The sequence below is a fragment of the Eupeodes corollae genome, chromosome 1, assembly GCF_945859685.1.
Source record: "Eupeodes corollae chromosome 1, idEupCoro1.1, whole genome shotgun sequence".
Lineage (NCBI taxonomy): Eukaryota > Metazoa > Arthropoda > Insecta > Diptera > Syrphidae > Eupeodes > Eupeodes corollae.
The window spans coordinates 227,719,108-227,732,694 of NC_079147.1; the positions used below are offsets into that span (position 1 = coordinate 227,719,108).

Genomic DNA, 13,587 nt, shown 5'->3' on the forward strand with positions numbered 1-13,587 from the left:
CTTCAAGAACTCCTCTAAATATTGAATGACGCCTCCCTTCCAACCAGTGTTAGTTGCAGTTCCGTCACATCCAATGCAAAGCACGTCATCTAAATTCCAACCTTGACTCTCTAAAAAGGTTGTGATGGAAGTAAAAATCCCTTTTGCGTTGCCACGACCTGGTGTTGTGTGTCCCAAGTAAATTGAGATGTGTTCTTCTAAAATTTCTTTACGGTGATAACGCGCCCCTATTTTCTCATTTATCAGGGTCTTGTCCTTTTTTCCATTAAAATATTTTTATAGCAATACTTCCAATATCTTCTGAAGATTCTTTACGTGATTTCGATACAGCTCGGTGGATCTTATTAACAGCAGAAACGACAGCAGCAGCAGATCGCGTCGATAAACCGTATCGATCACATACCTTGGCGTTGGCAACTGTTGACATCAATCTATTGCGCTAAGCTCTTGAAGCCGATGGTGCCTCTGTCATAGGGGGGTTTGTTGGGGGTTCCTCTGTTACCGGATGTGTTTCTGGGGAAGATTCACGCACCAACCTTGAGTGTGCGTTTATTATAAAAAAATACATAATTTTGTAAACTAAAACATTCAAACAAATATCTTAAAACATATGATATCTTGAGATTGTTCAACTATACCATTCAAACGGTTCTCGATCATGATTCATCCTAACCACATTTGAGTCTTTTTAACGTGCTAAAAGTTCTGGTTAAAAAATCAACAGAAAGCTTCGTTGTCGGAAAAAAGTTGTCAGCTGCTCTTACCTGGTGTCTTCCCTGCGTTGTCAGGTGACTTTTTTTTTTAAAGTACTACCTTACAGGTTATAGCTAGGAAACCCATTTGCGAACCATCATTTTTAATATCTTTGATAACATATTGGTCATTATCAAATAACAGATGAGGACAGATATGTATTCCTTCTATGTTTCTAGTAAAATTAAATTTAAAAATTCATTACGAAAGTAAAAACTAATCTTACTGTAAGGAAGTTCAAGGCCAATATTGAAAGGTAAGTACCAATGTCCATTAATACTTTCTTTAGTTTTTAATTTTCTTTAATGCTTACTTGTATATATGTACATTTGTTATTTTTCGTGCATATCTTATTGGTTAATATTTGGCTCTTTTAATTGTTTTCTTTTCCATCTTTACCAATTTTCTTATAAAATGTACCTATTTAAATAATTGTTTTATTAACCATTTTAGTTGGATGAGATTATGTTTCTTAGTCGATGTCAAAGGTCGAATTCCAGTAAAAGTCATTGCAAAAACATTTGCATCTGGTAAAACAGAAAAGCTAGTCTACCAATGTATTTCCGATGTCGGATTGCCAGGTGATAAAAGTGCCACAATGACAAAAGATGAATTTACTTTCGATAAATTTTATGCTCTGTATCATAAAGTCTGCCCTAGAAATGATATTGAAGAGTTGTTTGCAAACATGTAAGTTGTGTTTTTTAATTATTATTAATTATTTAAACGAATAATAAAATGTTCACTTTTTCAACAATTATATAGAACTAAAGGAAAATCTGATGTTATTGGTCTGGAACAATTCGTTCAGTTTCTCAATGAAAAGCAAAGAGATCCCCGGATGAATGAAATTTTATACCCGCTTTACGATGAAAAACGTGCCACAGAAATCATCAACGATTACGAATTAGATGAAACTAGAAAGTCAGCTCGTAAGTATATATACTAAACATATTTTTGTGATTGTATTTAGTTAAGTCGTGATTTAAACTTTTTTCTTAAGTCTTTGTATTCCCAAAATAACTAACTTTTAAAATTATATAAACTTATGTTGTTTTTGAACCCCATTAAATAAGTCAAATGACTTAAGTCAATGGGCTGGTTCAAGGAACATAAGGGACTTCATTTGCAGTGAACTGCATTCTTTAAACAAATTTGCAAAGGAATTAAAGGAACTGTCATAAACTTTAAACTCAGAACTTTACTTATGTAACCTACCCTACTATCATTTTTGATAAAATTGTGATAAAACTATCGAAAATATACATATAGTTGTTCACAAAAAAGTTTTAAGGCAAGCTTCAAGTCCATCGCGAAATGTATTTTGTATTTTAAATAAATATTACTTATTCCATTCCCTATTTGACAAACGGACCCTTTTACATAAAACATTACGTATAACTGTTCAAAAAAAATTATATAAATCATTATTATCTGTCATTTTGACATAGGTAAAATTTACTTGATATTTAGGGCCACTTTTCTTTACTTACTTGGCAATTTTTTGGCAGCTAGGTCAACAGTTACCAAAGACTTTCCTTACTTTCAAGTCCCTTATGTCGTCTGACCCTGCCTAATATCAAGTCATATTTCAAGGCCTAAAATGACAATTTTTGTTACAAAATTTTTGTAAGAACGCTGTTGTTTAGAAAGGTATGGTCTAACTTTTATTTGGACGAATTGCAATGTATTTAAGTATTCCAGGATTTAAACTGTTTTTTTAAATTTACCCTATTTAAGAGTCAATATACAATAGTTACAGTCTGATTTCGCTCTAATTCTTAAGCGAGCCAAAAGAGGGGAGCTTTGTCCTTGATGCATTGTCAACAGAGGTTCAGTTATCAGTTGTCGTTGGTCTTTTGAAAGAGAATCACGTTAAACGCATTAAGTGCTAAGTACGCGTCGCGCTACGAGGCTGTGTTCCTTTCCATCCACCTGAAAGGTCCCAAAATGTTGCAATCAACGGCTGCTAAATTTTTGAGAAAGTCGAAGGCATTTGTACAGAAATGGATGCACCGATATAAAGTGGCTAAAAATGTCGATGATTTATCAGAACGTGGTTCAATAGGAAAAGTGAAAAAATTATTGTGAATCTGTTTTCGGTTAATCCTGCTTTAACACTGAAGCAAGGACAAGCAAAATTAATGGTAAAAGGTTTAGATATATCCTACGAAACTATCCGAACCCTTCTTCATACTCATGATCTTAAATGGCGCAACATAATGAAGAAGCTTCTGTTGACTGAAAACCACGTTACTAAGCGACTCGCTTGGGCGCATGAGAATATTGATAGAGATTTTGGAAATGTCATTTTTACTGATGAATGTTCTATATGGGGACGTTCTGGCCTAACGCGAGTCTGGTCAACTTCCACCAATAGGCTAGTACAGCGGACCGTAAAGCATGGAATAAAGGTGCATCTTTGGGGCCGCTTCTCAAAGCTGAGACTTTTTGCCTCTTTACTGACAACCTAAATGCCGAGAAAATGATAAAAATCTACAAAAAGGCTTTACTACCATCTGCCAAACGATGGTTCATCACAAATATTTAAGATTGGATTCTGCAGGAGGACAACGATGCTAAACACCGCAGCAAGCTCTATACTCAGTGGAAGACTCAATCTGGCTTCGTTACATTGGACTGCACGTGCGTCGCAGTCTCCCGATGCAAACCCTATCGAAAATGTGTGGGCATATATTAAACAGAAGCTTCGTGGAAGACGCACATACACTTTGAAGCAGTTGTCTTACAAAATTTGTCGGATCTGGTGATCCTTGCCACTAGAATACGCCGTCAAATTAGTAGATTATCGACGCCGGTGGTGACTGGTACACGGCTTTATCTAGAGGTTAGAACTCGTGTCTGCTGTTTATGGAAGACAATAGAACGTTATTTCATGTTTTTCTGCTTCCTTCACAATACTATAATCCAAATTTCAAGCAGCTCCGTCAAAAACTAAAAGGCAAGGTCCAACAGCTTTGAACTTGCTCAAATGAGTTACAAAATCCACAAGAGTTGAGTGGTTCATATAGCCTTTTGGGGTCATCTTCACTACGGACCCGAGTGGAATATTATCCAAAAACTCCAGTTTTTACCTTATGCCCTTAAAGATGACTATAGGTGGAATTACAGTTCCTATGGCGTTAACGCAGCCTACAATGGTGACACTTTCCGCATGTTCGTTTGGTATTTGGTGAAATCTTTTTGACCCTTTAAGAGCCAAGACGTTTTTTTGGTGATGCAAATTTAATCTACAGTTTTTTTCATTTATGTTGTGTGTGCTTTGTGCTTAATCTATCCAGCAGGACCTCCAGTTTTATGAAGTGGTGAGCCATGATTTGCTTATTTAGTTTTTGGGCCCTAGCGGGGTTCATGAATTGAGGCTCTCTAATCGACAACTCTGTGTTTCGCTTCATAAACAAATTCATCCACTTCTTTCCTGTTGGCTATGTTGTTGGTCTTACAAAATACTGCTACTTGATGCCTAACTACTTTTTGCATAAGCGCGCCGAGGTTTCACTTTGTGACAATAACGGTTTCTCTCCAGCTTTCCCGTTTATTTCGCTGTGCCCTTTTTGGTTGAAAATAAGTGCAATGAAATGCGAAGGGTTACACATGCAAACACAAAAAAGTCCTATTAATTGTTGATTTTGTTGTTTTCTGTTTCCTGAACCTTATTAGGAGCTGGGCATTATTTGTTTGAGGTACCTAACACCAAAATGTACGTTTTTTTTCGATAGTTCTTGATTTTATAATTTTGAAAACCTTTATTAAGGACTAAAGCAACAAGTCAACGACAGATGAAAAGACTTGTTGAGCTCATAGAGCAAAATGAGCATATTGCTAAAGAAGATATAGGTATCTCTTCAACCATTAGTAGGAATGCGGGATGGTAGTCTTTGGCAAATGATTTAAATTCTCTTGAACCACCGTTAAGAAATGCAAAAAAATGCCAAACGGCACGGATTTTATACGCTTACGATTATAAAAAACCTTAAACACTTTCAAATTCGAAGGCTTTTGTGCTTCCCCTCTTTTCTGGCTCCGAGAGTTCCATTCTAATCTAAAGCGGGAACATTTTTCCCCCGAAGATGTTTAACATTTTCTTGAGTATTTCACTTAAGGTAGTTGGCTGTGCTAGTCCTTTATTGAAGTCGTTTTCAACTCCTTTTTGGTAGTTTCGTTAAAAAAGTAAGAGTAGCTACTAGCTCCTTTATCGTTTGAACTGCGACAGAAAGTTGCTGAGAAAAGTCACTTTCGATCAAACTTGGTTCATGGGAAGGCTTTTTGTTCAGCTAAAAGTTAAGTTTAAATCTAAGTACAAACTTAAATGTTAAACCAATGTTCAAATAATTATAACGTACTTTTTATTTAAAAGTGAAACAACAGTTCAAACACCTTTTTTTTAATTGAATTTGAATAGCTTTTATGTCACATTTCCACTGTTTTCGTAGATCATATTGTGGAATCAAAGAGCAAGACAAATGCTTGCGTATTAGTTACGGAATACGACTTATGAAACGCCAATAAAACAAAATGACTCTAAAACGATACTGCTGTTTAAGATAAACGGCTATCGGAATAAAGGTGAATAGTCGAACGTGTCACTTTTGCGGTTTTTCGGTCATTTATAACCTTTAAATTCATATTTTAATCTTAATTCTTACACATTCAAAGCCAACTTCACTTCAAAAAATAGATTTCTCCAATTAAGACCCTTAAAGTTTTTGTAGTTAATAGATAAACAATTTTGAAGGAAAACACAATATAGAAAGATTCATATATGTACCTATAGAGTGCGTCAAAAAATTAAGATGGACTTTGAAACGAGTTTCAGAAACTTAAAGGACACTTAAGTTTGTGTTAAGAAAATACAAAATTCTGATTTCTCAGAATATCATATCAAGTTGATGATATTTGCCCTTTCTCTCAGAAAAGATCTTATTAAAATACATGATGTGGTTTCCTTGTCTCCAAGTTCTAGTTTAGACTAACGAAAAATAAATAAATAAATATAAGTTATTTTGCTTTTTTTTTTAATTTAATATTAAAACTTAAGTTTTAATTTATAATATTATATTTTCAATCTACGACGGGTTTCGGATATGCTTTTCCATCATCAGGCGGAATACTTTTAAAAGTCTTTGTTGTTGACTGAGAAAGTAGCAGAGGTTCGCTTGACATGATTCGTGCTGCTTTGTCTGCTAATTCATTACCTGTAATTTTTGCGTGCCCAGGAACCCAAACTAGTTTGAGGGTTCTTCTGTTGGCTATTCCCTTGTCCCGTATAGTTTTAATGGTTGGATTTTTGTCGTCGATGATTTGAATGGCGTTGATTGTGGTAAGGCTATCCTTGCAGATGAGAGTTTTTTCACCTTGATGTTGATTTGCAGCTTGTAAGATTGCTACAGCTCCGGCTGAGTTATACCGATGCAAATTCAGATAACAACCCTTTTGTTTAAATGCCTCCCTTATCATTAACGGCGGCAAATGATGTTCGTGTTTTGCTTTTTGATCCATCTGTGTAGATAAAGTTCCATTGAGAGTAGTCTTCTTGGATTTTCTTGAATATTTGTCTATAAATAGATCGATTTGTCGTGCTTTTCGGAAATAAAGCAAGTTCAGTAAATATTGATTTATGTGGTAACAACCATGAAGGAAATTTTATTGATAGCTATTGACCATTGTAAGGATGTGTAATATTGTACTTTTCTCTGAAGAGATCTTAGCACCTGATGTATTACACCAAGTATGTATTTTTTCGAGAACATTTACTAGTTAAAAGTACAAGATCATCATCATATAGCGAGTATTTTACAGATTTCATGTTTTCCAAGATATCCGAGATGTCGTTGAACGCTATATTGAACAATATAACCGATAACGGAGATAATTGGGGAATTTCGTTTGTCAGTTGTTTGACATTTAAAAAAAACTCCATTTGCTTTTATTCGGAAATGCTGGTTGCTTAGAAATGATTTTATAGTTTTAAACCTGTTAGGACCGATTTTCGATTTTGCCAGCTTATTTCAAATACCTTGATAAAGCTTTTGTAACATGCAGCAATGCGTCCATAGTATTTTTATTGTGTTCAAAAGCTACTTGGTTAATATCAAGACAATTTTTCTTTTCTAGAAACCATGAAAGTCTTTTTGCATTTATTTTTTAAGAATTTTTCACGTGCAAGAGCAGAAGAGATATTGGACGGTATCCTTGTGTGGAGGTGTTGTCTTTTTTTGATTTAGGAATTGGAACCGCTGTGGCTGTCTTCCAAATTTGGGGTATGATTTCTTTAGTGAAAACTTCATTAAAACAATTCAAAAGCTTTTCTTTAAAAGAAAGTGAAATATTCTTAAGCATCTGGTTTTTGAATCTGTCGAATCCAGGTGGTTTTCCTTTTGTTGAGCCTAAACTAGAGTTCAGTTCAATAATATTGATGGGAAGGTCAATGGTTTCAGTTATTTAACATGGAATTTGTTGTGAGTAGTTTGTCTCAGTAGCACTATAAGTTTTATTGATTAAAAAATTGGGATGGATATAAATTTTACTTACAGTAAGTTAGTACTACTTACTTCCTAGAGGTCCACAGATCTTTTCCGACGATGTCTTTACGCTCCTTTCAGCTCTCATCCAGCCTCAACAATTTCTCTTCCACTGTTCTTGACTCTTTCTTCGATACAATTACATTATATTTAAAAACGACCTTTTATTAAAAGCTATAGCAAGAATATTATACATGATTACGAAAAAAGTATAATATTAAAAAAGGGTTTGTTATCGAAATGTTTGTAAATATAATAATAATTTAATAGTTCAAAGGTTATTCAAAATCAAATATTTAAGAAAAAAGTTTTCTTTTTTTGGTTTCTTTCTCTTTAAAAAATGTATTGTTAGTACATAATTTACTTTCTTCCACATTTAAAATGCAAGTCTTCTTCAACTCAACTTCTTTCAATTTTTACTTATGCAACTTTTTATCTTTCACAGTACAGCTATCATTGGATGGGCTAAAACGATATCTCATGTCCGATGAAAATGCTCCCGTATTCCTAGATCGACTGGAGATTTATATGGATATGGATCAGCCTTTAGCTCACTACTATATAAATTCCTCGCATAATACGTATTTATCTGGTCGACAATTTGGTGGCAAGAGCTCAGTGGAAATGTATCGGCAAACTATGTTAGCCGGATGCAGGTATGTAACACGACTTTCAAAAGTTCTTCCTTAAATAAAAAGTTATTAATTATATCAATTATTATTTTAGATGCGTAGAGCTTGACTGTTGGAATGGAAAAGGCGAAGATGAAGAGCCAATAATAACTCACGGAATGGCCATGTGTACTGAAATTATGTACAAAGCAAGTTCTTCTTTCTTTCTTATTTTTGAACCATAAAATTCCTTCTTTCATTAAATATATCTTCCCTAGGATTGTATTCATGCCATTCGTGACTGTGCTTTTGTAGCATCAGACTATCCCGTGATTTTATCATTCGAAAACCATTGCAATCGAGCGCAGCAATACAAATTAGCAAAATACTGTGATGAGATATTCGGAGAATATCTGCTCAAGGAGCCATTGCCTGATCATCCTGTAAATAAAATTGTTAATTAAACAAAACTAAAACAAAATAACAATTTTGTGTATCAATTTAGCTGGAACCTGGCAGACCACTCCCACCTCCCTCAGCTCTTCTAAAGAAGATACTCATTAAAAACAAAAGAATGAAGCCTGAGGTTGAAAAGATCGAACTTGAGTTATGGCTGAAGGGTGAATTGACAATAGCCGATGAACCAAGCGAAGATGCTAGTGCTGCAAAACCCCCACCGGTAGAACCACCACCAGAAGCTCCCCCAGCAGAGGGTGCACCTCCAGGTCCTGACGGTGCTCCAGCAGGTGAGGGTGCAGAAGCAGCTGCAAACTACAGTGGATCAACAACCAATGTCCATCCATGGCTGTCGTCAATGATTAACTATGCCCAACCCATAAAGTTCCAAGGATTCGATAAGGCAATCGGTATGAAGACAAATAATTCTTTCTATTACTTAAAACAAAAACTTAAACTTGTATATTTTAGAAAAAAATATTGCTCACAACATGTCATCATTTGCTGAAACGGCCGGTATGAACTACCTGAAACAGCAAGCCATCGACTTTGTCAATTATAACAAACGACAAATGTCCAGAATCTATCCAAAAGGTACACGGGCTGATTCCTCAAACTACATGCCCCAAGTGTTTTGGAATGCTGGCTGCCAAATGGTCTCATTAAATTTCCAAACTTCAGATTTGCCCATGCAACTTAATCAGGGCAAATTTGAGTATAATGGAGGCTGTGGCTATCTACTGAAGCCTGATTTCATGCGACGTAGTGACAAAGACTTTGATCCATTTGCTGATGCTCCCGTAGACGGTGTGATAGCTGCTTCATGTTCTGTGCAAGTAATTGCTGGGCAATTTTTGTCAGATAAGAAAGTTGGAACTTATGTGGAAGTCGATATGTTCGGTTTGCCATCTGATACAGTTAAAAAAGAATTCCGAACACGCTTAGTGCCAAATAATGGTCTTAATCCAGTTTACAATGAAGACCCTTTCCTTTTCCGAAAAGTGGTCTTACCTGATCTGGCTGTGCTGCGTTTTGGTGTTTATGAAGAGAGCGGAAAACTAATTGGTCAGCGTATTCTACCGGTAGAAGGTCTACAAGTAGGTTATCGACACATCTCGCTACGAACTGAAGCTAATTTCCCCATGTCCTTGCCTATGTTATTCTGTAACATCGAAATGAAAATCTATGTACCTGATGGATTTGGAGACTTCATGGCATTGTTGTGCGATCCAGGTGGCTTTGCTGGAGCAGCAGCTAAACAAAATGAACAAATGAAGTCTCTCGGTATCGAAGAAACCAGTGCTGGAGGAGCTCGAAATGCTGCCAAAGGTAAAAAGGAAGAGGAAAAGAAAGAACCACCTCTAGTTTTTGAACCTGTGACATTAGAGTCATTGCGAAGTGAGAAGGGCTTCCAAAAGGTTGCCAAAAAGCAAATCAAAGAGCTCGATACTTTAAAAAAGAAACACACCAAAGATCGCATGGCTATGCAGAAAACTCAAAATGCTGCAATTGATAAATTAATAAAAGGCAAGAGGTATGAATAAATTGTTTTTTGTTTATGTTTTCGATTGATATTAAAAATGTTTTTGTGTTATTTTTTCATTTTTGCAGCAAGGACGAAATCCGCAATGATTCAGCTATAAAGAATGCAATAACCGAACAAACAAATCAATGGACTGAGATGATTGCGAAACATAAGAAGGAAGAATGGGACATGTTGCGCGTGCATGTCCAAGATTCGCAGGAAGCCATGAAAGCCTTGATGCTCACGGTTCAAGCTACTCAAGTCAAACAGCTTGAAGAAAGACATTTGAAGTAAGTGTAATGTTCTCTTGCGATTTTTCATTCATATCCCACAGATATCCAGAATACTAGAAGCCACTTATAACTTCGCTCCTTACAAACTTTAATTGTTAGTTTTAAAGCATTGTCAACAAATATTTCAATAATAATAATTATTTTGTTTCCAAATTGGCCAACAGATCAGAACAGAGAAATGCAATCATTTAAATCAATTATTTTATTTTATAATTTAGGGATGTTAAGGACTTGAATGCTAAACAAGCTAAAGTCTCTGTAGAAACAGCAAAAGAGGTTCAATTGGATAAGACTTTAAAAACGAAAAATGAAAAAGATCGTCGACTTCGAGAGAAAAAACAAAACAACATCAAAAGATTTATGGAAGAGAAAAAGGTAATTTATTAAACTTTTGACACTTTAGGTTAAAAATTTTATAAATTTAACTTTTAAAATTTTCCTAGCAAATCGGTAACAAACAGAATCGTGAAAAGGAAAAACTAAAGAATGCCCATACCAAACAGGTCGAAGACTTTAGTACTGATGTTACAAAGGTACTTGATGCTAACATGCAGAATTCGACTACAGTTACCAGTATTGAGACTGTACTTTAGGCTAGATGAAATCTATATATAAACCCTTTATAAGTAGCTAGATACTCATTAGATGAATTTATTAGTGTAATATTAATTTTTAGAGTTCTGTTTTGTTTTGTCTTTAATACCAAACTGCTTATTTATTTTGTCTCTATTAAATAGTATTTCACCAAAGCTTTTGGATAGTTTAAATCTTTCTTACCTAAATGCATGCTATATTTTTTCAAGGCTACATAGTACAATAGAATTTTTGTCCTTCTAATTCTTTATTTATGATTGATTTGTTTCTATTTTTTTGGAAAAAAAACTAGCTAGTTTAATTATTGATTTGAACACTTAAAACACACATTAACAAATTAATTTAGTACAAACCAATATAAATATTTAAAACACGATTTTTTCATTAAAAAAAAAACTTTAAAAATAAATCACTGAAACACCTTATAGCTTGGAGGAGATATGTAGATAGCAGGAACCAAAGTGTTTTCGTAGTACTCACGCTCTTGGAATGACCATTAGTTTACCCTTGAGACCAACTTCGATAGTGGTGTGAAGTACATATATTCGTTATTTAGCCGTACTACGCAAATGTGGAATGCTATATTTTTGCAATTTTTAAGATTTCAAAATCAAAGCACACCGACACCTCCCTTTTAACCGCTCCTTCTTTTCCTTATGCTTATACCAATGATATTTAAGACCATCTCGTTCTGTTTCTGGAAACGCATTTGAGCTCTCCACAACTTTTTTTCAACTTACTTACCTACTTACTTAGGTCCTTAGACCTGTTAAGTCCGTTGGGGACCCCCTAAGGGGCATAGAGCATCTACTACGCCTACGCGCCATCGTGTACGGTTTCCGGAGAAGTGTTTCAGCTCCCTCCACTTCTTGCCTAGTGACGCTGATTCCTCCTCGACTGTCCTGCGCAATGTGCTTCTCGGTCGTCCAGCTCTTCTTCTCTCTTGTGCATTGCTTGGCCTGCAATGCAGTCGTTACCTTTTCGAAGCGTGTGTCCAATCCATTGCCACTTACGTCTTCGTATTATAGATTCTATAGGTTCCTGACCTGTCCTATGAAGGACCTCATTTGAAATACGGTTTGGCCAGAAATGTTTGTATAATTGTTTTAATATAATTTAAAAATCCTTAGAATGTTACAAAGAAATCTGTTTACGAAGGTTTGCAGCTTTCTTGTTATGGCTGAAGTAATCTTCCAAGTGCTGCACCCATAAAGTAGCACAGATTCGACATTTGTGTGAAACAGTCGTAGCTTTGTTCTTAAGCTGATAGAGTTATTCCTCCAAATTTTTGACAGCATACCGAAAGCCGCTTTTGCTTTTGCTCTCCACTTTTTCCGGGTTCCGAGGCTGATCATTTTTGTTCTGTCGGAATTAATTTTCAGCCCAACAACTTCTCCTTCTCTCTTCAAACTTGTTGTCATTTGATAGAGATCCACGATCCTATGAGAGAGTAAGCAAACAGCTTCCGCTTAATCCAAGTGTTTTAAATAGGATGTCAAAGTCCATTGGATCATCTCTCCGCTACCTGTCAGCTGAGCGCAGTACATCGCTTATCACCAACAAAAACAATATTGGCGACAGAATACAGCTCAGTCTGACTCCGCTTCGAAATTCAAAATCATCTGACAACCTATCTTTGTGCAGAACGTGACACTTGGGTTTATTATATGCTTCTTTAATAATAGCAATTAGATTTTCTGGGATGCCTCTCCTCCGCAAAGCTAACCAGATGTACTCCCTGTTAACGCTTTCAAAAGCCTTCTCGAAGTCGATGAACATCAGGTGTAGTGGTGATCGATATTCAACGCACTGTTCAGTAATGACCCGCAGGTTGTTGATATGACAAATACAGGAGGATCCAGGGCGGAATCCTGCTTGTTCGGCATGGAGTGTGGCCTCAAGGTGTTCTCTGATGCGTTCCAATATAACTTTTGCTATTATTTTGGCAACGGCTGGTAGAACGCAAATTCTTCTCCAGTTTTCGCACTTTGTAAGATCACCTTTTTTTGGGAACTTGACGACAATTCCCTTCTTCCACTCATCGGGGAAGCTTTCGGTGGTCCAGTCTTCTTTTATGAGCGAATGAAGCAGTTCGCTTGATGATGTTGGCGCTGCTTGTAAAAGCTCCGCGGGAATTCCATCAAGGACTACCGCTTTGTTGTTCTTGTTTTAATTGCTGAAACGATCTCATCTTTACTGGGAAATCTGGTGCGGTTTCGGGGATTAGTTTCTTCAGGCGCTTCAGATGGTATCGGCTACACGTTGTTTGCAAACAGTCGATTTAAAACCGAGGAAAAAGTGTTCTTTCCACCTTTTGACTTGCTCATCGACCGAACTTATCACAGTACCGTCTACTTCTTTCACCAGGTGTTGCTTTGAGCTGTGTGTACCGGTCAGTTCATTGGTTATTGTGTAAACGGTCCTGCTGTCGCACCTGTTTGCAGCATCTTCTGCTTCTTGCGCCAATGCGTTGATGTAGTTACGCTTGTCGCTGCGCACACTGCGGTGAACCTTTCTCTTTTTCATGCGATACGAGGACTCCAGCTCGTTTCTTTCTTCCTCTTGTGCAGCAGTTATTCTAGCCCTTAACTGTTTGCGTTCGTTGATCCTTGCCCAAGATTCTTCTGAAAGCCAAGTGTTGTTGCTTCCTTTTTTGTCGACCGACTATTCTGTCAGCACCTGAAATGAAAACATTTTCCACAGCATTCCAATGGTGTTCGATGTCGTCCTGTACTGTGCTGCTGATTGTTCTCATTTCGTGTGACAGGTGGTCTCTAAATTGTTAACGGGTCGTGGGATCCTGGCGTTGTTGA

General features: G+C 36.3%; 1 protein-coding gene across 5 annotated transcripts in view; it reads left to right on the plus strand.

The window, feature by feature from the left end:
- The window catches only part of LOC129953831 (1-phosphatidylinositol 4,5-bisphosphate phosphodiesterase), a 109,438-nt gene that overhangs the window by 91,727 nt on the left and 4,124 nt on the right, over window positions 1-13,587 (plus strand). For all 5 annotated transcript variants that reach the window (XM_056067315.1, XM_056067316.1, XM_056067317.1 and 2 more), the window contains 10 exons: window positions 1,207-1,443; window positions 1,519-1,685; window positions 7,741-7,951; window positions 8,022-8,115; window positions 8,185-8,349; window positions 8,412-8,772; window positions 8,834-9,896; window positions 9,974-10,177; window positions 10,399-10,555; window positions 10,624-10,713. In XM_056067315.1, the coding sequence (XP_055923290.1) occupies window positions 1,207-1,443; window positions 1,519-1,685; window positions 7,741-7,951; window positions 8,022-8,115; window positions 8,185-8,349; window positions 8,412-8,772; window positions 8,834-9,896; window positions 9,974-10,177; window positions 10,399-10,555; window positions 10,624-10,713 (2,749 nt within the window). The remainder of the gene's footprint in view (window positions 1-1,206; window positions 1,444-1,518; window positions 1,686-7,740; window positions 7,952-8,021; window positions 8,116-8,184; window positions 8,350-8,411; window positions 8,773-8,833; window positions 9,897-9,973; window positions 10,178-10,398; window positions 10,556-10,623; window positions 10,714-13,587) is intronic.